This window comes from Marmota flaviventris, chromosome 3 (genome assembly GCF_047511675.1).
Source record: "Marmota flaviventris isolate mMarFla1 chromosome 3, mMarFla1.hap1, whole genome shotgun sequence".
Taxonomy (NCBI): domain Eukaryota; kingdom Metazoa; phylum Chordata; class Mammalia; order Rodentia; family Sciuridae; genus Marmota; species Marmota flaviventris.
In genome coordinates this window covers 19,357,841-19,382,987 of record NC_092500.1, presented here as the reverse complement: position 1 = coordinate 19,382,987, position 25,147 = coordinate 19,357,841, and the positions used below count along the sequence as shown (strand labels likewise).

Genomic DNA, 25,147 nt, shown 5'->3' with positions numbered 1-25,147 from the left:
AGGAGTATCAGGTCAACATTATTCATCTTGGGTTAAGGCTCCAAACCTGGACTAATCCAGATCCATGAGAGGAGAAAGGAAAAAAATCGAAGGAAACAAATACTCCAAGTCGCTCTGGTGGGATGTGGACCTGTAGACAACACTCCAGGCCGCCAGGCTGAGCCAGAGCAGGATCCCATGCCCCCTGCCACTGCTACCCACCCTATACGTGGCCTTGGTTTTCAGGTGCACACCATCCACGTGGGTGTCACACCCTCGCCGGGTGGCCTGGGGAACGTCACCAAACATCTCTGACGGGATCCCTATAGCAGCAGCAGCAGTAGTAGTAGCAGCAGCGGCAGCAGCAGCAGCGCAACCGGTTGGGGTGGGCGTCACCAAGCCATGGCCACCCTTTTCCCCGGGACAAAACCGCTGCGGAACCTCGGAGGGGAAGCCCTCGGGGTACCGGTGCGAAGTCCAGAGTCCCGGAAACCCCGAGGCAAGGAGGGGCGGGGAGGAATTAATCCATTTCTCCAGAGTTGCGCAAGAGCCCGGGCGGGCGGCCGGGGGTGGGACCACCCGGGCGGGCGTTCCAGCCGGCGTCCCGCGCTCACACCCACCCTGCGGCGTCCGAATCAAAAGTGAAAGGAGCCTGATCGACCCTGGAAAGGCGTCGGGGGGAGGTGGCCGCGTGTCTCCTAATCGCCGGGGCCCAGCAGCCGCTTTGTGACTTCACGCGTTTCGCAACAAGCCCGGGCCACCCGCGCCCCACCCACCCCGGCCCGGCCGCCTTGCAGCCTGCCACCTCTCTTGGCTCTTCGCGCTTCTCTCCCTCCCGGGCCTGCCCAGGCCTTCCCGGAGCCTCGGGTCCCGCCACGAGTCGCAGTCCGAGACGTGGCCGCCGTCTAGCTGACTGGCAAGTGCGCGGCCGCCGCCTCCACGCAGCCCGGAGCAACCCAGCGTCCCGCCCCGCTGAGCGCAGCGCCCTCTCGGCGGCCGCGGCGCGATGCTGTGCTTTCTGAAGGGGATGGCCTTCGTCCCCTTCCTCCTGGTGACCTGGTCGTCCGCCGCCTTCATCATCTCCTACGTGGTCGCTGTGCTCTCCGGGCACGTCAACCCCTTTCTCCCCTACATCAGGTGAGGAGCAGGGTGGACGACAGCGGCCAGGGAGCAGACAGGGATCCCAGGGCAGCGCTGCTGGTGGGGAGGGAAGACGGCCAGTCCACACTCAGCTGGGGGCATCTTGAGGTCGAAGTGAACCAGAAGGTGGCAACTCTGGCAATGCCTAGGGAAGCAGGGATGCTGCGCTGAGCGGTCTGTCTGTACCCTGAGCACTCAATACAGTGGCATTAGGATGGGGGTTTAGGACCGAACAGACCATAGAACTTTCAGTCGGGGTATGGAACGGAATTGTGATAAAAGGCTTCTCTGGTGAGACTGAAAGAAAGATAGGTCTTGACTGATGACCTTTATTTTAAAAGGTAGATCCAGGTATCTGCTAAGCAGCACACGTATTTCACTTCTGCTTGCGGACATCTCTCGAAATGGGTATCTAGCCTCCTTTTCCATGCCCCTCCCCCTAAAAACTGGAGGTTTAAATAGATAATGAAACATCAATATGACACTGATGTCAATCCGTGCTAATAAATGATAGAAGAAACAATTCACATCCAGATCCGTGCCCTGGCCACAGCCACAAGATGCTGACTCCAGATCCCTGGGAGTCTGGTTTAAGTTCCCTTGGGAATTTAAGCCTAAGTCTGGTTTAAGACTCATCTGGACACTGGACCACCAAAGTTAGAGCCCGTAGATAGTCCTCTCTTAACATCGCTTGCATTATTTTGCCATTTTATTTTTCCTGTATTTTGGCTTCCACCTTTCCTGAGGATCAGTGCTAGGGACAGTGGCTTGGTTCTCTTTATATGGCTTGGAGCTCTGTACCCCAAAGAGTAGGCATTCCTTAACTATTAGTATGATTCATCCTTATTTAAGTGGTGTGACCCCACTGGATCTGCATTGGTTAGTGAAGGGAAAATAAATTTGGGGACAGCCAAGAACTTATTATTACTTTAGGATAGAGAAGGCCTCTCCTTCTTTGTATCTTTTCTGTCTGGTAAACAATATTCTATGTGTTTTTTTGTTTGGTTGATTTTTTGTTTTGTTTTTGTTTTATGGAGAGGAAGGGGAAACAGGTGAGACAAGAGAGGACTAGGGTCTAAAGAAAGATGCAAGGAATGTACAGACAGGTACAACGGAGCACAGCAGCAAATCTCTAGGGTTGGCCATGGTATTGCCTTGCAAGAAGAAATGTTCTAAAGATTTAGGAGACCCCCCCCACCCCAAGCTGGTCTTGTGCCCTGGAAGAAACCTGGGCTGGGTTTTTCATGGCACCTCTCAGTTCCAAGTGTTACCATCTCCCTTCTCTCATTTCTGAGACAGAATAGATTCCCTTCAACTTGCATAAAAATGAAGAGCTGTTAAAACAGCCGTGTTTGTCCTGAGTCTGAATATGAATAATATGATATGCACATGGGCCTGGCCGTGTGTAGTTATGACTAACATCCCCTCAAGGTAAACTCGGGGACAATCAGAAATGAGGAAATAAGGTGACAAAGTGAAATATTTGTGAGATGCTCATTCCAGTTAAGGGGTTTAAAATTTAACAAGGAAAATAGGCCTACAGGAAAAGCAGAATTTTAGGAGAAAAAGGCAAGAGATGGTCCCCTTACTGCCAGGAGCCATCAGCCAACAACAAAGTGTACCAACTGTGCCCATGTCTCTCTGGGGAGTTTGGGTTGTTTGCTGTCTGCTTATGTGAGCAGCTGGAGCACTGGCTTGCCCTGCCCCTTCTGGAAAACTTAACTGAAACAAGATAGGAACCAGACATCAAGAAATGGTGTAACATATTTATTCACCAACCCAGAATTTTTTTTTTTTTACCTTATCTCTTCTCCCTAAACCCCACGACCCCCTCAGCTCTCTCCCAACCTTCCTTATCTGTTATCACTGATCTTATGGCCTCTTCCTCCTCCTTTCCTCTACCCCCACTCCTTTTTTTTTTTTTTTTAATTTGGAAAGGAAAGGACATTTATTGAACATCTGCTATTGCACTCCATGCATTATTTACATACATAGTTTCATTTAATCCTCATATTACATAAAGATGCACTATTATCCCAGCTTGTTCATGAGAATAGTGAGCTTTTTTTTTAAATTTTTTATTGTTGGTTGTTCAAAACATTACATAGTTCTTGATATATCATATTTCACACTTTGATTCAAGTGGGTTATGAGCTCCCATTTTTACCCCATATACAGATTGCAGAATCACATCAGTTACACATCCATTGATTTACATATTGCCATACTAGTGTCTGTTGTGTTCTGCTGCCTTTCCTATCCTCTACTATCCCCCCTCCCCTCCCCTCCCCTCCCCTCTTCTCTCTCTGCCCCCTCTACTGACATTCATTTGTCCCCCTTGTATTATTTTTCCCTTTCCCCTCACTTCCTCTTGTATGTACTTTTGTATAACTCTGAGGGTCTCCTTCCATTTCCATGCAATTTCCCTTCTCTCTCCCTTTCCCTCCCACCTCTCATCCCTGTTTAATGTTAATCTTCTTCTCATGCTCTTCGACCCTACTCTGTTCTTAGTTACTCTCCTTATATCAAAGAAGACATTTGGCATTTGTTTTTTAGGGATTGGCTAGCTTCACTTAGCATAATCTGCTCTAATGCCATCCATTTCCCTGTAAATTCTATGATTTTGTCATTTTTTAATGCAGAGTAATACTCCATTGTGTATAAATGCCACATTTTTTTTTATCCATTCATCTATTGAAGGGCATCTAGGTTGGTTCCACAGTCTTGCTATTGTGAATTGTGCTGCTATGAACATCGATGTAGCAGTGTCCCTGTAGCATGCTCTACCCCCACTCCTTATACTTCCATCCATCCATGCTTTGCACTGGCTGACTGCCAGAATGTTCTTACTCCAGGTAGTGGCAGGCATTGTCCTTTACCTCCTCCTTTGTTCACATATTATCATCTTAGTGAGATCTGTTCTGATCACCCTGTTTAAAATTGCACCCTACATTCCTGATCCCCCATATGGTTGTATTTTTCTCCATAGCCCCTATCACCTGCTAAGAAATTATGTGCTTTAACTTATTCATTGTGTTTATTATCTGTCTTTCTCACTAAGATGTAAGATCCTTGATAGGATCTTGACAGTATGTGTGAAGTTATATTTCTTGAGCTCTTTACTCATCTTTGGTCAGGGCAGATCCCTGGGAAGCTCAATAAAGCCATTCAGTTTGGTGGTTGATCAGAGATTAGAGGTTCTCAGGGGGAGTCCCCTTTTCCATGCTAAATTTGTTCAGCCAAACCCATGCTCTGATGTTTTTAGCATACTCTAAAACTTTAAATAAAAGTAAAAACCACCAGAAGAGGGGCTGGGGATGTAACTCAGTGGTAGAGCGCTTGCCCAGCATGTGTGTGGCACTGAGTTTGATTCTCAGCCCCACATATAAATAATAAAGATCCATTGACAACTAAAAATAATATTTTTTAAAAAAGCACAAGAAGATCTCTTTCCAGAGTGACATTCAAAGTCAGCTTCCTTATCAGATATTTGTCTCCGAATAACATTGTTATTCTTCAGTACATTGGATAAATCGGCAAATGACTTTTTGACACAGAAAGATGTTCAATTTCATGAAAAGAAACAAAAAATTCAAATTGAAACTCATTGGTGCCTTTTTTTCACCAACTGGACTGGTAGAAAATGCAAATGTCTGATAACACTACTGGTGAGACTTTGGGAAGACAGACTATCTCTTATATTGCTTGTGGGAATGTAAATTGATTTTAATCTCTGTAGAGGGACTTTAGCAAAAATCTATGGAAATGATATACACATACACATCCTTTGATGCAACAGCCCCTCTTTTGGAAATTTACCCTGCAGGGATACCTGCGCATCTGAAGAATGGCATATCTACAAGGTTGTTCACAACGCTGATTACATTTATTTATTTTTTAATTTATTTTTACAGGGCTGGGGATTGAACCTAGGGCCTCATGCATGCTAGGCAAGTGCTCTGCCACTGGGCTACACACTCAGTCCAACACTGCTTTTAATAATGACAGACTGGAAGCCATGCAAATGTCCATAATAGAGAACTGACTAAATAAATACAGATTATCCAAAAATTACAATACCTCAAGTGAAATCTCTTGCTATTTAGCAGATTCACTTTAAATTTATGTGCTGATATGAAAAAAAAATCTCCAAGAATAATAATCATTAAATGGAAAGAAGTCAGATGCAGAACAAAATATTCTAACATTAGTCAGGAAAAAGGGAAAGAAAAATAATATGTGGTGTGTGTGTGTGTGTGTTAGTTTGTATAAAGAGACTGATAAGGATTGGGGTTGTAGCTCAGCAGTAGAGTGCATGCTTATCATGTACCAGGCCCGGGTTCAATCCCTAGTACCAAAAATTAAAAAATAAAAGATACTAATAAAAGTGGTTTACTTGTGTGTGATGGAAGGTAGAAAAGATCAGTAAGATATTGTAAGGGTGATTATAAAGCTTTTCTCACCATCTCTTTGGGTATATATTCATTTTTAAGTCAAATGGATGGGTTTCCTATCAGAAAATTAAAAACACGGGATTCAAATACCCACTAAATTTAACAAATTAGAATAGCAAAAAGTGATATTTCTGTGTGCATTATGAAATTACTAATGCTAGGATGTCAAAATCAAGGGCAAATAAAAGTCAACCTTAAAAGATTAGTTTAGATTTTTACAAGGCCACACCTACATTCTGAAGCACAATCATGCTTAATTTTTATTTATTTTTTTGAGAGAGAGAGAGAGAGGGAGAGAGAATTTTTTAATATTTATTAGTTTTCGGCGGACACAACATCTTTGTTTGTATGTGGTGCTGAGGATCGAACCCGGGCCGCACGCATGCCAGGCGAGCCCGCTACCGCTTGAGCCACATCCCCAGCCCAATGCTTAATTTTTAATAACCAAATCCTCTGTAAACAAATCCCTTGGGCTATCTGGTATCAGCTTACCAATTTCCTGCTGGTAGATCACTCTGTGTCTTCTTTGCCCTGTTTCTCTTTCTGTGACCCTTTATTCTTAAAGTTTTGCCACTTCTAGATCCTAGCTTTGCTTTTTATTAGTACTTGTCTCCCTTCTTCTGCAAGTATGGTTTTGCTGGATGATTGTGGTCTGTTGGTGTTGTTCTTCCTCATGACCACAATCTTTGCTCAGTAATTGATAGAAGAAAACTGGGCCACTTAAAATTAAGCCACTTTAAAGGAGGACCAAAATTACATAGTAGATGAAGGAAAAGAGGTCAGGCCTTTGACTTCAAAAAAGAGACTAAAAATGAGGAAAGCATCTTTATAAATTAGTATTTTGTTAATGATCACTTAATGTATCATTATAATTATGCACTAATTCTAATAATTAAGAAATGATTCAGATACTGTTTTTTTTAAGGGAATGATGAACAAATTTTTCATTATTGTTTGAGGACTGCATGATATAAAGTCCTTTTTTGGCATTTGGCTTTTGAAGAGGGGATAAGAAGTTGTTCATTTTTTTGCAAAAATATTTGAAGACTTCAATTTTTTTCAATAGCCATCCTTAATCTAGTTCTTAAGGATATTGCATATTGTTTGTCATGAAAAATATATGGTTCAAGAGGGTAGAAATTTGGAGTTTGTTCACTCTTGGGTCTCCCATGTTGACATGTAATTTCTGACATATGGTAGCTACATAGTGAATATTGGTTGAATGTTGATCAAAATAGGCCTGCTTTATTAACCTGGTCAGTTTCCTCCTCTTCAATTGTTAGCTGATTCTGTTAATTTGGTTGTGATTCCAGTCCTCCTCCCACATCACTTTGCTGACTTCTGAAATTTTTCATGTTTTATGAGATTTTCAATCTCATTTTGCAGTCTTTTCGTATCATTGAATATTTACAAAATTGATATTCACTCCCAGAGGGAACGTAATGTTAGGAGCAAGAGCTTTGAAGCAGACAAATTGGTTAGAATATAGCTCCAGCTGGTGCTTCAGCCGCAGAAAGTTAGACAAGTGACTTAACTTCTCCAACAGGAGAAATTACTTGACTTCTCTATAGATTAATAACAGTACCTAATAACAAATTCATGTATGAACTTAAAACTCATTAACATAATAAATTCTCTATAAGTATTTTCTATTAGTATTATCACTTTGATTGTAACTGTGTGATTTAATTCCACAGCAACTATTCATCCCTCAATGCAGAAAGAGAATTGTAATTTATGAAAAAGTTCAGTGGAATAATACTTAGGGAAGACTCCAAAGAAACAAGTTGTCTTCAAATTATAGTTGGTCCATTTAGGAGTGGATCTGACAAAAGCAAAGATTCAGAAAAATTGATTAAAAAAAACTAGGAGGATCCTTCATTTAAGTTGCTGCAAGAGTATCTTTAATACTTCCCTCCACTTTAAAGAAAACAAATCTGGAAATGAGATGATTCCAAGAAGAGAGGTGGTTTATATACCAGGAAGACAGCTTTTTTTTTTGACAGCTTTGCTTTTTATTAGTACTTGTCTTCTTTCTTCTGCAAGTACAAGTGGCAAAACTTTAAGAGTAAGGGTCACTGAACATTGAGGATGAAAGAGACACAGGGCAAAGAAGTCAGCAGAGTGGTCTACCGGCAGGAAATTGCTAAGTTGATACCAGATAGCCTAAGGGATTTGGTTACAGAGGATTTGGTTATTAAAAATTAGAATTAGTGCATAATTGTGATTATACATTATGTGATTGTTAACAAAATACTAATTTATATACCTGTGCTCTTGTAATGGCCTTGGACCACATCAACTAGTGAAAAAAATGAATGTACATTTACATGCTTTAAGTTAAAACATTTGTGCTGTATAAGTATCCATATAATTTTTGATGACTTCTGCTTAAAAACAACTTTTTTGATGACTGAGATTACACCGAATTTCTGGGAGTGGTGATTTTTGCTTTCCTCTTTAACTGTCATAATGGAGAATAAATATTCAGATAGTGAGGTCACTGTGCCTAAAATCACTATTCTGACATGTGTTAATGACATCTTCAATCTTTACAGTTACTGTGACTATTACTTCATAGTATATCTACACCATGCAGTCATAAGGACAAAAATGTGGACATGTCATTTGAAACTTTTAGTTAGAAAAGTATCATCCTTGAAATCACAATTTATAATTTTTTCAAAAATGAAAAAAGGGAAAAAAGAAAAAAAAAAACAGAAGATAAAAAAACATCCCCCAAATCTAAATAACAACCAGAGCAAAACTGTTGTGCCTTGTATTTATCTTTGATTCCAATCTTGGCAGTTGTTTAAAGAAAAATAATAAAATAATTTAGATTTGTTTTATTGTTTCAGAATATGTGGGGAATTGTAGTGTTCCCCTTTTTATCATCTTGTATGTCTTTCATTAATATTTGTCATGCTTTATCTAAAACTAAGTTTCAAACTGGAATGCCTTGGAGAACAGATACTTCTATAGAGGTTCTTTGGCCTAAATAATTAAGCATTTGTATCAAGTTTTATTTTGGTATCTAATCAGATTCTTAATCATAGCCCCTAAGAAGTAATGTGACTTTAATGTTGGACTTTGTTGATGTGCTCTAGTGTGTGCAATTTTTTTTTCTTTAAATCATAGCCTTATGATAAATTTTAAAAAATCATTACCCAAATTAGTTAATTATAATGAAAACAAGAAAATTAGGGGCAAGGGCATAGCTCAGTGGTACAGCATATGCTTAGCATGCGAGAGGCCCTGGGTTCAATCTCCAGTAATAAATTTAAAAATAAAAAGAAAGAAAATTGAGGATCCCCAGTTTTTTCAGCCTGAAAATTAATTGTGGTGGAAGTAGTAGTGTTGCCTCTGAGCCAATCATGAACGTATAACTTCTTCTGTTGGATTTAAATTTTCTGCTCATTTGAGTGCATCAAATTCTCCTTCCCACTGAATTCAATTAAACTGTGAGAATTTTAAAATGTTATTCATATTTTCAAAAGGAATATATTGTTGCTTAAAAATTTTGACTAATCCAGGACTGACAGCTTTCAAACAGAAGCACTTCATCTCAACTGAGAGAGAGATCCATTAAAGTCCTCTTTACTTCACAATAACTGAATAATTGCATCTCAGTCCATCAAGAGCATGCACTAAAGAGTTACTGTAAGCCAAGGACCCCTTAATAATGGCTCCAGGATTAACAAGCTGCTACGAACCTAATTGTAGATACACAATACTGTAAACACACATAGAAATGACAATATGCTTAAAGAAGTGCAATATATATAGTAAAGCAGAAAAGAATTCCTAAGTTGTGTCCACTGACATTACTTGTCCATGCACATCCTGGCTTCCATCCACTATCTTTGTGACCTTGGGCAAGTTATTTTTCTAACACTGATTTCTTAATCTTTAAGGTGGCAATGCTAAGTATTTTATGATGTTGTGAAGATTAGCTAAGATGTGCCTGGCAGAGTGTAAGTGCTGAAATAAGGTCTGTTTCTATTTTTTCATTTGGTACTCTGGACCTGTATAGTGCAAGGGAGGACTAGTTTCTAGAGATTCCTTTCAAAAGGCTTCTAAAACCTGACCACTTTCTCCTTCCGTCTTTATTAGTTAGCCACACTAGTCTAAGCCACTGTCATCTCTTGACAAACTACTGAAACTATTTTCTTAACGGTCTTCCTGGCCCAGCTTGCCAATCTATATTCTTTTCACAATATCCTTTAAAAATGTCAATCAACTTTACGTCACTTAGATGCTTTCAGTCCCTAACAGCTTCCCATCATGCTCAGAAGAGCATCGGGACTCCTTACTGTGACCTTTCCTCTATATGCCCTCAGATACAACCTTCCTCCTTGATCACTCCCCTCCAGCCACACCCACTTCCTTGCAGTTCCCTTAACACATTGCCTGAACACTTGGTTGTTGCCTGTGGTCTGCAAATTTCCTGGCTCCAATATTCTAATGCTCACACTCTTCATTCAGGTCTCCATGAAGGTCATTTTTGGGAATTACCCTGTCTCAAAAGGCAGATCACTTATCAGTCTCTGTTCTAGTATCTATTCTTCCCTCTTCACAGCACTCAACACCCCTACATCATAGGGTTTGCTTGTTTGAAATGGGGGTCTCTGTGTTGCCCAGGCTAGCCTCAAACTCCCTAGCTCAAACAATCCTCCTGCCTTAGCTTTCAAAATAGCTGGAACTGGGGCAAGCACCACTGTGCCTGGGCTAGATCATTGGTTTTTATTGCTGGTGTTCTCCCCACAATAATATAAATTACACCAAGGAAGAGTTTTTCCGTTTCACTTACCTCTGTATTCACCATGTCTACAAAATTACCTGTCATACAGAAGACATTCTGTAATTACATGTTGAATCAATGAACCTGTGAATTTTTTTTTGTTAAGTACCAAGCTTTCTGAAGGTAGTAAACTTTGTTTTCATCTTGATATCTATGTCACCTAGCACAGTTCTGGACATGTAAGAGAAGCTGGATGATTTTTTTTTTTTTAAGTTTTATTGTATGAGTGAAAACAAGGAGAGAAGCCAAACTCCATAGTTCAAGAAAAGAGCAAGTTGTTTGTATTTGTGAGTAGGAAATTCTTTCTGAGTTTAAAAATAGTTGATATAGCTGCAGGGTATCTCCCATTCTAAGCTAGTCATTACCAACTAAAGCTGTCATAAATATATCACTAGTAATCATCAGTGTCTCATAAAATGTAATATGACTTTTTATTCCCATACTCATTCCTTTTATATATTTAAATATTGAGAAGATAAAGAAATTAATGATGTTTTACTGATTGCATTTAATTACTGATGCATTTAATTTTTTAGGTTCTAAATCTTGCTCAATCTTTCAAGCAGTGGACCTAGGATTTTAGAACATTCTAATAAACTTCAGTCTGAAGATACAAAGAATGTTGCAATTTGTCATTATCTAAATCCTCCCAATAATCCCACATTTTAATTTCTCCAGATTTTGCAGTAATAGAATCACATGTATCTAATGTTTAAAAGAATAGCAGTTGTGGCTGGGTGAGGTGGCAACACATCTGTAATCCTAATAACTTGGGAGACTGAGGTAGGGGGATCAAAAGTTCAAGGCCAGCCTCAGCAATTTAGCAAGGCCCTAAGCAACCTAGCAAGACCCTGTCTCAAAATAAAAAATAAAAACTGTTGGGGATGCGGCTCAGCAATAAAGCACCCCTGGGTTAAATCCCTAGTACCAAACCAAACCAAACCAAACACCCTAGCAGTTGTCCAAGCTTGGGAAAGTTCTATACTATCAGGTATTTTTCTTTGTTCTATTGTGCTCATTCCTTTGAGCATTAAGTAATAATGTACTACTGCTTTGACATCATAAATTAGTTTGGAGAAGGATCTTACATGAATTACTTGTAATTTTCCACAGTTGGCTTACCTTGTGGAAATGTAAATACGGGAAATGTAGACATAAATTGATTTCCCAGGCACAACATATCCTGAAACAACTGTGTACACATACCAGCCTCAACAGCTTCTAAAAAGTACAGGCAAAGGAATAATTGCTCTCCTCATCCCTGGTTCAGTTTCAGAAGCCCCTCCTTAAAAAGGCAGCCAGCCAGGTGGTCGGTGGGACTGGGGCAGGGCCAACCACACTGCTGCAACCATGGGATACAGAACAGTGTGTGGGAGCTGGGTGGAGTGACTACTTCTGCCAGATTGGGAAGCAACTGGTTTCGCCTTTCACTTTTTCTCCAATTTCCTAAATCAAGCACCCAGGTACAGCTAAGCAACCCAATACAGTAGTTCCTTGGTATCTATTGGGGATTGGGTCCAGGACTCACTCTGGATACCAAATTTGGAGAGTACCGTAATCTGTGGACGCTCAAGTCCCTTGTATAAAATGATGGGTTATTTACACACAACCTGCACAATCCTCTACTACACTTTAAATCATCTCTGGTTTACTCATTACCCCTGGAACATTGTATATGCTGTGTAAATAGTTGTTATGCTGTAGCTTTCAGGAAATAACAACAAGGAAAAAAGTTTGTACATGTCCAGTACAAATGCAATTAAAAATATTTTGGGTTGGTCAAATCCACAGAAACAGAACCCGCAGATATGATGGGCTGACTGTACTACAGTTCGGCCTTCACATGATGGCATCATTTAGCTTGAGCTTTAAAAAGTAAAAATGAGGCAACCCACAGGATCTCTTGGTTACCTGCTTGGTGTTATGCTTATTTGGATTCCAACATTAGCAGAAGATGTGACTCAGTGTTTACTAATTATGTAATACATAAGATCAGAAACCAACTTATAAGAACATTTTTCAGTAAGAGTTAAGAGCCCTACCATTTTTATTAATGGCAATGGACAACTAATACTGTTCTTAAGTGTTCTTAGATACTTAGGCGTGGTGGTGCACACCTGTCATTCCAGCTGCTCAGGAGGCTGAAGCAGAAGGATCCTAAGTTCAAAGCCAGCCTGAGCAACTTAACTCAAAATTTAAAAAAATGAAGGCTAGGGATGTGGCTCAGTAGTTAAGTATCCCTGGGTTTATATCCCAGCAACTCCCCCACCAAAAAAAAAAAAAAAAAGTTCTTAAAAGTCTCCACATTTCATTGTTGCTTGGAAAGTTTCAATGAAATATTCTGGAGCAAAATTTCAGCTAATGTAATTAGGGACCATTTTGTTACTTAGTGGAAATAAACCCCAAACTTTCATTCACCATTCTTACCTGATAGATTTGGGAATTTGTGATTCAGATTTGCCTAACAATATTTTGTTGATGAATGATGATGGTATCTAACATGATTTGTTGACAAATGAATTCATTTTATAGGGATTTGCACAGCCAAGTCAAAACTTTTGAAAAGATGGCTGTTTAACCATACAGCTATTTATGAATTCAGTGCATGAGTATTTCCCCCAGTTCTTGTTATATTGACACTGCCTATGTTGTGTGCAAAGGTATAAGAATGTGAGCCCCTTGGTACTCATGCATTGATAGTGGACATTATAGACTTAGTGATGCTGGAAAAAAAAAAAAAACAGATTTACCATGCTAATGTTTGTAAAAGAGGACTTACAATTACATTATAGTACTTGAGAAGGTGTAAATTCTTGCCTGGTTTATATCTTCTAGCTATACAGCAAAGACATAATGACCCCTTTTCATTACTACAATGGTTCATTCCCAAGGTGTTCTGGAGTCAGCTGATATTTACTCCAGGGAGACAATGGTGCGCATCTATTTCTACATGTTCAGTGACCTGCATTTTGGGAACCCACATTTTGACATGTTGGGTATATTTTCACCATGCAATTGGAAAATGCTAACAAATCAGACACCCTTCAGAGCTAGCTGATAAACATCCACCAGCACATCAGTGTTTGTTCCGTGCCACCACTCACTCTAATGGCTTCACTGCCATTGGAGGCAAGGGAGTCAGGAATAGAGGCTGGGGAGTCAGGAGTTAGACATTCGAATTGGGATATAGATTCCTCTAAGTAGCTCGTGACCTTGAACAAGTTACATAACCTTTCCAATACCCATTTTATTCCTTAGTAAAATGTAGTTGTTATAGGATCCCTATCAGGGATATGAAGATAAAATTATATCGTGAATGATAAGCACGTAACAGTGTCTGATACACACTTATTGTTCAGTAAGTGGTATACATTAGGTCAGTTTTTCCAGTACTAATATTCATTCAAACAATATGTATAGAAAGGCTATTTACAATGTGCTTTGTGTCCTACATGGATTTATTCATTCCTTCATTTATTTTTGGTACTGGGGATAGACTCAGGGCCTCACTCACCTACCTATCTTCCTAAGTATCCCATCATTCTTCCATTTTTCTTCCTTCACAAACAAACTCAGAGTCTTCTTCCCAGCACATTGCTGTCTCTCTTCTGTCCCTGGCACATGACTCTCTGAGGTGTGACAGATGTGTAACAAGAACTCCAGGATGACTCAACCTGGTAGCTGCTGTTTTTATATGCCTTGAGGCCAAGAGAGAAAAGCTTGACTTCCCAGAGTTAATCATCTAGCAAAAGTGCAGCCCAAGGTCATAGCCCTGCACTGCATCTCGCTTCCTGGGTGCCCGCTTGGTACCATGCTCAGAAGGGCATCTCACCCATGTGGAACTTTCTCCTTCAAACTTCCTGTATTGTGAAAAATGAGGAAAAGTGGGAATGTTCAGATTCTTACAGGGACAGGTGGCATTGAGATTGAAATAATTATGAATAAAAGTATTTGATGTAAGGGCGGTGGCTATTGACCTCTTTATGCTCCTCTTTGAATGTTAAGTGTTCTGCACACACAGGCTTCTCTTGGAATTCTTCAGCTACTTTGAAGTGTGTCTTTTCAATGTGATTGGTTTTTCAACACATAAATTTTGGAGCTATTTTTATATGTGGAAACACTCAAAATGGGTACAAGTTGTTTCAAATTGAGAGCTCTTTTATCTTCAGTTTTCCATTGGAAAAGTTCCTTATGAGGAACCTAAAAATATAAAAATTTTAAATTTGGCAATAAGGAATAGAAAATAGAACATGTCAAATGCTATTTCCCAAGTTATCTAATTAATCAAAAGACTGTACCTGAAAAAATATTTTATAGAGACTTTTTTGTTCAAATAACTTACCACAATATATTCTTAATATACCCCATTGTTTCAATAAAGCACTAGTTGTGATCACTAATATTGCCAAACTTTTCATCACTATGTCTTCAGAAGCATAAAATTTGTGCATAAACCCAGTCATTAAAAGATCAAAGTGTTTTTGTATTTAATATCTCAATAGTAAAATATTCAGTTTTTATTTTCAATATAAAATTCAATTCTTTACAAAGAATGAATGCATATCAAGTGTATGAGTTTCCATCATTTGAGAAACTGCAACACCACTCACTTTAAGCATTTCCCCTAGCTTTTTTGCTATGGAAAAAATGTAATCTCTCAATGGTGAAAAAATAAATTTTAGGTTTTTCAGTGCTCAAATGAAAATACATTAGAACAAAATCAGTCCACACCCTCAGAATTCAATGTTGTTGAACATCCAAAAGAAACACAATATAAAATTTTTTAATTTGTTCTAATTAGTTATACATGACAGCAGAATGCATTTCAAATCATTCTACACAAATGGAGCACAACTTCTCATTCCTCTGGCTGTACATAGTACAAAGTCACACCGCTCATGCAATCATACATGTACAAAGGGTAATAATGTTTGTCTCATTCCATTGTCCTTCCTATTCTTACACCTCTCCCCTCTTCTCACTCCCCTCCGCCTAATCCAAAGTTTTTCCATTCTTCCTTATCCTCCCCACTCCCCATTATGGATCAGCATTCACATATCAGAGAAAACACTTGGCTTTTGGTTTTTTGGGATTAGCTTACTTCACTTAGCATGATATTCTCCAACTCCATCCATTTATTTGCCAATGCCATAATTTTATTCTTCTTTAAGGCTGAGTAATATTTCGTTGTGTATATATACCACATTTTCTTTATCCATTCATCTGTTGAAGGGCATTTAGGTTCCACAGTTCAGCTATTGTGAATTGAGCTGTTATAAACATTGATGTGGCTGTATCACTGTAGAATGCTGATTTTAAGTCCTTTGGGTATAAACTGAGGAGTGGAATAGCTGGGTCAAATGGTGGTTCCATTTGGGAATCTCCATGCTGTTTTCCAGAGTAGTTGCACCAATTTGCATTTCCACCAGCAATGTATGTGTGTACTTTTCTCCCCACATCCTAGCCAACACTTATTGTTGCTTGTATTTTGATAATTGCCATTCTGACTGGAGTGAGATGAAATCTTAGAATTGTTTTGATTTGCATTTCTCTAATTGCTAGAGATGTACATTTTTCATATATTTGTTGATTGATTATATGTCTTTTCTGTGAAGTGTTTGTTCAGTTCATTTATTGATTGAGTTATTTGTGGATTTTTTTTTTTTTTGGTGTTAAGTTTTTTGAGTTCTTTATATATCCCGGAGATTAGTGCTTTATTTGATGTGCAGGTGGTACAGATTTTCTCCCAATTCTGTAGTCGCTCTCTTCATGTTATTGGTTGTTTACTAAGAAGAATCTTTTTAGTTGGAATCCATCCCATTTATTGGTTCTTGATTTTTTTTCTTGGAAACACAATACAAAATTTGCCTATTACATACCCAGAGGGCTGAACCAAGCTTCTTTTTGATAATTTGCATATTTCTTTCCTAGTGATACAGGAACAACACCTCCAGAGAGTGGTATTTTTGGATTCATGATAAACTTCTCTGCATTTCTTGGTAAGTATCCAATTATTATGAATAAGTTAAAAATTTACAATCTTGGCTGGGGTTGTGGTTCAGAGGTAGAGCGTTTGCCTAGCATATGTGAGGCACTGGGTTTGCTCCTCAGCACCACATAAAAATAAAATAAAGATATTGTGTCCACCTACAACTAAGAAATAAATGTTTAAAAAAATTTTGCAATTTTTGTATTTCTGGTGCATTACATTGCAGTGGGATTCATTATGCTATATTCATAAATGCACATAACAATTTGACCAATCTCATTCCCCAATATCTTCCCTTTCCCTCCCCAATTTGTATATTTTTTTAAAATTACAACCTTTGCAACTAGAATGTTGCCCTACATTGAGAAATTAAAACATATAGAAATCCAAGATTATAACCTTGTTATAGAATTATTCTTCACTTTATTTAGCAGTTTGACACAGGGTTTGCTGTGGGTAGTTTTAAACCCCAAACTTCTGAGGTGGCTTTGAAATGCAATTTAGTTTTTAAAAACTGTGATGTATACTTGTGTAAGCCAATGCAGAAAAGACTGTTTCTCAAAGTGTGCTCAGGTGAAAGGCAACTCACATGAAAACCATCTGGGTGCTGGTTTAGAGCGCTATTCCCTGGTTGTACTACAGATGCGCTCATTCAGAACCCTTTAGAATGGGCCCAAGAATATGTGATGTGAATGAGCACTCAGGGCTGGAGGTGTGACTCAGTGGTAAAGTGCTTGCCAGCCAGGCACGAGGCCCTGGGTTTCATCCCCAGTACCCCCGGCCCTCCCCTCTAAAAAACACTGTAGGGGACGTGGATGCTCACTGAAGTTTGAGAACCACTGACCTGTTAAAGAAATGAGAAAGGTGAAACAAGGAATAGTTTGTCTCCAACACAAGTATGATTTTTCTTTTCAGTTCCTCAAAACCACCTGAGATGCAATTGATGGGATACAATCCTGTTGTGAGTCAATTAATGTAATATCACAACTACTTTTTGATGTAAAACTCAGTGTACTATAGGGGGATCTGAGTAGGTAGATGTGAGATGTAGAGATTTTTCTCTTAATCCTTTCATAATCCCCTACCCTGTGGAACAATCAGGTTGCCAAGGAACTGTGGTTAACCAGCACTTTCTGTCCCTCTCCATTGGTGCAGGTGAGAAGGGACAGAGGTACTGGAAACTCTGCTTGGTAACTGGGTATCTTTGTTCATGCCACTTGGTAGGGAGTATGTTTCGTCTTGTCACCCATTTGGGATCTTCTCCCATGGAATTGGAAGTAAACAAAGAGAAGTGGAAATGGGTGGGGGGTCTGTCAGTCTCAATCTCAGTCCCTCTTACACCATCCCTTGCCAAGAGTTCAGACTTAGAAGACTGAAATTATTTTGAAACAGCAAATGATAAATATGGCTTTTGCTTCTAGGCCATGCAGAAGCTGGCATGAATATATTTATTTAAAATAGTCTATGAATATATAATATATACAATGATTTTTACCTTTATGTATAATTATAATACACAAATTTTTAAAAATGGTAGAGTATAGGAAGAGTATTGGGGGAGAGAAAAGGTAGTTACTGGTGAATGAGATTGACCAAATCATGCTCTGTGCTTATATGAAGATGTCAGGATGAATCCCACTATTATGTATAATTATAATCAATAAAAATAAAAGTTATGATGAATTATTAATTTTTAGCCTGCTTTTTAAAGTATAGCAAAATATTATAATCATCATTATGTCAATACATGCAAATCTACCTTATCCTTTTTGGGGGGATGGAGTACAGATACCAGGGATTAAACTCAGGAGCACTCGACCACTGAGCCACATCCCCAGCCCTATTTTGTATTTTATTTAGAGACAGGGTCTCACTGAGTTGCTTAGTTTTATTTTATTTTTTTCTTTTGTTGAAGCTGGGTTTGAACTCATGATCCTCCTGTCTTAGCCTCAGAGCCTCTGGGATTACAGGCATGCACCACTGTACCCGGTTACCTTATCCTTTTAACACATGACTAATATCTATCATGTGGATGTATGGTATTTTAATTTATTCAGTGTGTCTCCTATTGGTAAACACTTAGGCTCTTTCTCATATTTTGTAATTACAGTGTAGAAGTGAATGTCCTTTTAATCATATCTTTGTGTATTGAGGTGACTATTTCTGTAAGCTTGCTGAGTTAAAGGGAATACATATCTAAAATTATGTTAGCTATCTATTTATCCCACAAATTCTCTCTCTTCTTCCTTTCTTCTTGTTTTCTTTATTTTTTAAAATTTGAGACAGTGTTTTGCTGATTTGCCCAGACTGGCCTCAATTTGTGTTCCTCCTGCCTCAGCCTGCAGAGTAGCTGGGATTATAGGTGTACACTATTGCACCCTGCCTCCAACATTCACATTCTAAGCATCTCACACAAACCAGTTGCAATTAAAGAACTAATATAAAAAGCAAAAGTGCAAGAGAAGTTTAGTGTTTCCAAAAAAATCTTGGGATGAAAAAACTTATCTGAGCATACACAAAGCACAGATGCTAAATAAGAGTTAACAGATTTGAGTAGGTAAAAAAATGAAAACTTCTAAACAATGAAAGGTATCAGAAATGAAGTTAAAAGACAACAGATCAGAGGAAAATTTGTAATATTTATAGCAGATTTAGACTAGTGGACATAATGTGTAAAAAGCAACCACAAATTACAAATGAATAAACAAAACCAAGAGGAAAATGAGAAAAAAAAATTAAAACATGCAATTCTCAGAAGAAGAAATGAAAATGACTGGTAGATACAATGAAAATTGCTAAATCACAGTAATAACTAGGAAGATGCCAATTAAACCAACTGGTTGCCATTTTTTATTCATTAGATTGACAATAATTAAAAAGGCGAGTGTATACAAAATTGCTCTCCAGTTCTGCTGATGGGCGTGTAAATTGTTACTGTCTTAGAGCAATCTGGAAGTGCTTCTGAGCATTTTAATTGTGTGTGGGTTTTTTTTTTCTTGACCCAGTAATAACTACTTCTAAGAACTGGCCTTTCAGAAATACCTGATAGAGTGCCCAAAGATTTATATCCAAAGATGTTTATTGAACACTGTTTATAACTGAAAAAACAGAGAAGCAATATAGAAATCCATTTGTAAAAGAATAATGAAATAAATATGGTATCTCATACTATAAGACCCTTCATAAATGACGAAGTAGATTTGTTTGTACTGACTTGGAAAAATCTCCAGGGTACATTGTTAAGTGAGAAGAGCAAGACGGAATAATACATATACTATAATGGCTTTTATGTGAAAAAATAACAACCGCAATGGGGTGTGTATGTTTCTGTTTATTTATTCCATCACACTGGGGGGAAACTAAAATGGGGTGGGGGAAAGGACAGGGATGGGCAAATAGGGAGGCATTGCAATCAGGACTTATTTTGAGGTGGGTACTGGGGATTGAACTGAGGGTCTCATGCATGCTAGGCAAGTACTCTAGCGCTTACCTACAGTTATACCCATAATCAGGACATTTTAACAAATGGTTAAAAACTGCTTCTAAGTTTTTCATTCCAAAAAAAAAAATCAAATCATGAAAATTTCATCAAAGTGCCTTTCTTTTTCAGGTGCAGCCACGATGTACACGAGATATAAAATAGTAGAGAAGCAAAATCAAACCAGCTATTTCGGCACTCCTGTTTTTAACTTGGTGTCCTTAGTTCTTGGATTGGTGGGATGTATCGGAATGGGCATTGTAGCAAATTTTCAGGTATGGTCTGTGGCTTTCTCGGTACTGGGGACAATGTGTGAGGAGAGAAGCAGGAACCCAAGCAGCACGCTTGTGCCAGGAGAGCTGTGAAATGGTTGATGAGTTTCCCAAAATTGGATGAGATTAATTTTTAGGAATAAATCTTTGACATTGGGACATTGGTCTTATCTGATCCTTGGGAGAGAAGGGGTACATGTTTGTGCAATTAGGAGTGTGCGCTTCCAACAAATGCTATGGCCTTTGCATTGATCCATTTCATATTGGTGTGGTTTGATACAGGGAGAGCTACTTAGTCATCATATTGATTTTACTGAGTATGAAGATATTTATGTGTGCTTACCAATTCCACCATTCAGTAGACTCCATCTGGCATTCAAAGAGCAGCATCTGATCTCTTCCTTTTGCAGTCAAGGTTTGGTTAGTGGAGGTTAAGTCATTTGCTGGGATTATTTAGTTAATGAGTCTCAGAATCAAAATATGGCCCCCAGAGAAAATTAACTTCTATGCAGAGTCTACTTGATATATTCTCAATGTGTGAGGTATATGGAAAAAAACATCATTATTCTACTCTATGGATTTCTGCTCATATTATTTGTCTATGGAGACAATATTTAATATTTTAAAAATACTGGTCAAATTTCAAGTTACTACTACTACTGCTACTTATGCCCACCTCTAGGGATTGTTGCAAGGATTCCATCAGATAATCTACCACAGCCAGCAGTCTATACCTGGTGGCTATTGTGGTCATTATTGGTTCATCATCACAGGTTACCATTAAGATGGACCTGTGCTCTCCTTCACCTGTTGTCTCTGTGAGAGCAGAATGGCGTTACTCCAGGAGGACCTTGGCTTCTGCCTGGGGTACTTCTTTAACTGTCTTCCCATCAGGGGTGACCTTGTACAATGTTATTTTCACAAATAAAGATGGCAGCCTTCACTTCCAGCAGACTGCTAGAGCATGTGTCTGTACACTAAATAACCACAGTCCTCTACCTGTATGATCCGCTGTCCATTCAGTCTCTAGTGTCCTCTCCTGCATGAAGTCGGATCATCAAAAACAGAGTCCTCAGTGTAAAAGGCCCCCGGTGGGCCTCATAAAATCCCTTTCTCTGCACTTCTCATGATGGGGGAGGTCATTATAATACTGTGCCCCAGGAAATTCACTCCTGTACTTACCAAAGGTTTATGGGGAAAGGCGCCCCCTTCCTTATATTATATCTTCAATATGACACAGACCAGTCCCTTTCCTTATATTGTATCTTCAATATGACACAGGCCATGGATAATCTCTCAGGTCTCAACTCATTTTAGTTTTTGGATGTTATAAATCATGTGATTATTAGTGTCTCCGTGTTGTTAATGGTGAGGCTAGAAAAGTGAGAGCCAAATCTATAGTTCCCCTGAAGCAAGTGTATTAGGTTTCACAGGGGGGCATATTGTGCACTTAAATTTGCTTCTCAGAGCAGCACAGAGAGCTGCAGTGGTGGTGTGGATCATTTGTCATGTGACTTGGGCTTTTTATGGCATTTTCTTATGTTTTATATGATAGAGCATGTATTCTGTTTTTCATAACAACAAACATTTATTGGGATTCTTCTGCATGACAGACATATGTATGAAAATATCCCACACTGTAAATCATGCAATTCCAATAAAAGCCTTATAAGTGGGCACTCTTCCTTTCCCTATTTACAGATGATGAAATAGAGGCCCAGACAGACTAATACTTGCCCAATATCCTATGAGCAATGTGTGGCAGAGGTGACCTTCGAATTGAAGCAATCTGTCCAGAACTGTGAAAAAGAGTTATTCTCAATGAAGAGTTATTTCAAATGAAGAAATTATCTGTGAGGAAAAACTAAGTATAATCAGATCTCCATCCCTAAATCTAACCAAGCTCAGTTTGAAAATAATCAGAAAAAAAATATCGCATTTGTTCTGAACTTAAACTTTTTTCTCATTATTACTTCCTAAAAAACACAGTATAACAACTATTTACACAGCATTTACATTGTATTAGGTATTATGGGCAATCTAAAGGATGACTAAATCAAGTATACAGGAGGATGTACAGAGGCTATATGCAAATACTATGCAAATTTACATGAGACTTGAGCATCTGTGGATTATGGTGTTTGATAGGGTTCCTGGAACCAATCTCCTGTGGATCCTGAGGGGTGACTGTTTATAGCACATATCTCTACCATCAGAAAACATGATTAAAAAAGAAAAAGTCAAAAAGGGGTGGCTTGGAATGATATAAACTGTGGAATCCAGTGTGGGTCTGAATTATTTGGGAGGGGTACCATGTACTTACATTATTTCATCTTTTGAATAACTCAGCACCACATAAGGCATACAGATGTCATTTTTTAAACCATAAAGGGCAGGCTTTAGAAAGAAAACTTAGATGGTTAGATAATCGAATTTTTGATTATTTTTAAGGCTTCCATGAAGTTATCAAATGTTTATAGAGACCGAAAATAGAATTTTTTTTAACAGTCCCTGGGAACAAAGTATTTGCCTTGGCAGTGTTCCCATAAGTGCATCTTTACGACTTCCTTGTTTGATATCCTGTAATTCATTTCTAGCATGCCATCAGCAGGCCGACTTGAGCTGCTACCTCGAGAAGAATTTGAGTTGAGAGGCCAAGAGAGAGCGTGACTGGCTCTCGTGGTTTTTCTTGAGTCGTAATAATCACATTTATGAGAAGCTCACAGATAACTCTTTCTGTGAGTGGGTGGGTGGAATGCCTGCTTTTGAGGGTATCCTCACTAATTTCTGTCAATACTTTATTCTCCCTTCAGAAGTTTCCTTTTGAAATTCTGTCATTTGAGACGGAATGGGGCATTGTGTTAAATATGAAATAAGCAAGACACATAAAAGACAGATAACAGAAGATCTTACTTATAGGTGGAATCTAACAGTCGAAGCAGAGAGTAGAACAGTACCAGGGGCTGGGAACAGTGAGGTTAAATGGTACAAAGTTTCAGACAGGATGAATGAGATTTATTGTATATAGCATGATGGCTAACATTAATAATTATGAATATTTCAAAATTGTTAAAGCACCAGATTTTATAAGTTCTGACTATAAAAATAACTGTGAAGTCATGAATATGTTAATCTGCTTGATTCAATCATTCCACATTGTAAATATATAAAAATATACAAAATCCTATAAATATATATAATTATTACTTGTAGATTAAAAATAAAATTAAAAAAAGAATTGTTCTTTTTACAAAAGAACATTTTCAAGGTATAGCCCTGTTGGGTCTAGTATTCTCTATGTTTTACTATCTTTTCTTTTTTCTTTTTTTTTTTTCCCCCTCCAGGAATTGGGAATTGAATCCATGGGCACTTCACCACAGAGCTACTTCCCCAACCCCCTTTAAAATTTTTTTTTTTTTTTTAGTTATAGATGGATACATTTATTTGTTTGTTTATTTGTTTATTTATTTATATGTGGTGCTGAGGATTGAACCCAGTTCCTCAAACGTGCTAGGCAAGTGCTAGACCACTGAACTGCAACCACAGCATCTCCCCAACCCTTTTTAATTTTTATTTTGAGACAGGGTCTTGCTAAATTGCTAAATTTTTAATTTTCACTTTGAGACAAGGGGTCACTAAGTTGCCCAGGCTAGCCTCAAATTTGAGACCTTCCTGTTCAACTGAGATTACAGATGTGCACCATGGTACCTGGCTCTATGTTTTGCTATCTTTTAAATTTGCAAGAGTTTCTAAAAAGTTGTCTAAAAAAGATGCTACGTTTTTATCTCATCCTTTACCCAGAATTCATATATGACCTAAGAATCCTTTCCCTTCTAAAAGACATCACTATAGAGACAGTTCCTGCTGAGTCTAGGGCCTTTGGGTCTGATAACATCAGTGTTAATATAGAGTTATGCAATTTGTGGATTAAGATTGTAATGGACATGTTGAATTGGCTGGGGCTAAGGAAGGAAATTCCCTGACAGTATTTATGAAAGGAAGTAAAGGATACCAATTCAAGATGTTGATTTACTTCGCATGAAAAGGAAAGTAAGAATGGAAAGTACCAGAATTCTCAGATTATTCCTGAAACTGACTCATTAGCTGCAGATGCTTTGCCTTTTATTTCTTGTCAACCAAATGTGCCTAACATTCAGGGGAAGAAAGTAATTTATTTTGATTCTTTTTTATTAAAATTATTTTAAATTGTATTTAAAATATACACAAAATTTACCATCTTAACCTTTTTTTTGGCATATTTTTTGGTATTTCCCTGAATTCTTTATATACTTAAAAGTTTATACTCATTTTAAAAGGCATAAAATGTATTTTATTTTTTGTGTATAACATTCCTGAATCTGTATTCTCATGCTAAGTGTTCTAGGTACTCAAAATCCATATTTAGTAAATGAATAATTAATATATGACAAAGTATTAATGCAGTCTGGGTTTTTTCCTTTTGTTTTGTTTTGGTACCAGGGATTGAACTCAGGGGCACTCGACCACCGAGTCACGTCCCCAGCCCCATTTTGTATTTTATTTAGAGACAGGGTCTCACCGAGTTGCTTGCCCCTCCAGGTTGCTGAGGCTGGCTTTGAACTTGAGATCCTCCTGTCTCAGCCTCCTACACCACTGGGATTACAGGCATGTGTCACCGCGCCCAGCTTGCAGTCCTGGGGATTGAATCCTCGGGCCTTGTACATGCTAGGCAAGTGCTCTTCCACTGAGCGACATCCCCTGCTCTAAATGATATTTTTGTATGAGATGTGTCATATAGTCTTCTCCACAAACCTGTGAGGCAGGAATGATTATGCCCATTTTATAGATACAGAGATTGAGGTTGTAAGGGTCAAAGTCCATTACCTCCAAGGTAAACATTGTTCCTTCCTTGTTCCACATGCCCAGGTTTGCTAGGGAACAACCCAGTTGTTGGCATTTATTTTGCAATTGGTACTCTTCTGGAAGCAGCCACATTTTCCAAGGACGAGCGCATCTGTGACAAACAGTGGCTTGGAGCATCCGGAGTGACTGAGA

General features: G+C 38.6%; 1 protein-coding gene across 2 annotated transcripts in view; it reads left to right on the top strand.

Annotated features, from left to right (window-relative positions):
- The first annotated feature begins 688 nt into the window (after positions 1 to 688).
- Positions 689 to 25,147, top strand: part of Dram1 (DNA damage regulated autophagy modulator 1) — a 36,537-nt gene continuing 12,078 nt past the window's right edge. For both annotated transcript variants that reach the window (XR_003584265.3, XM_027946187.3), the window contains exons 1-3: positions 689 to 1,116; positions 16,306 to 16,373; positions 19,974 to 20,116. Coding sequence is in view for 1 of the 2 variants with exons in the window: in XM_027946187.3 (XP_027801988.1) it covers positions 986 to 1,116; positions 16,306 to 16,373; positions 19,974 to 20,116 (342 nt within the window). In the remaining variant the exon portion in view is untranslated. The remainder of the gene's footprint in view (positions 1,117 to 16,305; positions 16,374 to 19,973; positions 20,117 to 25,147) is intronic.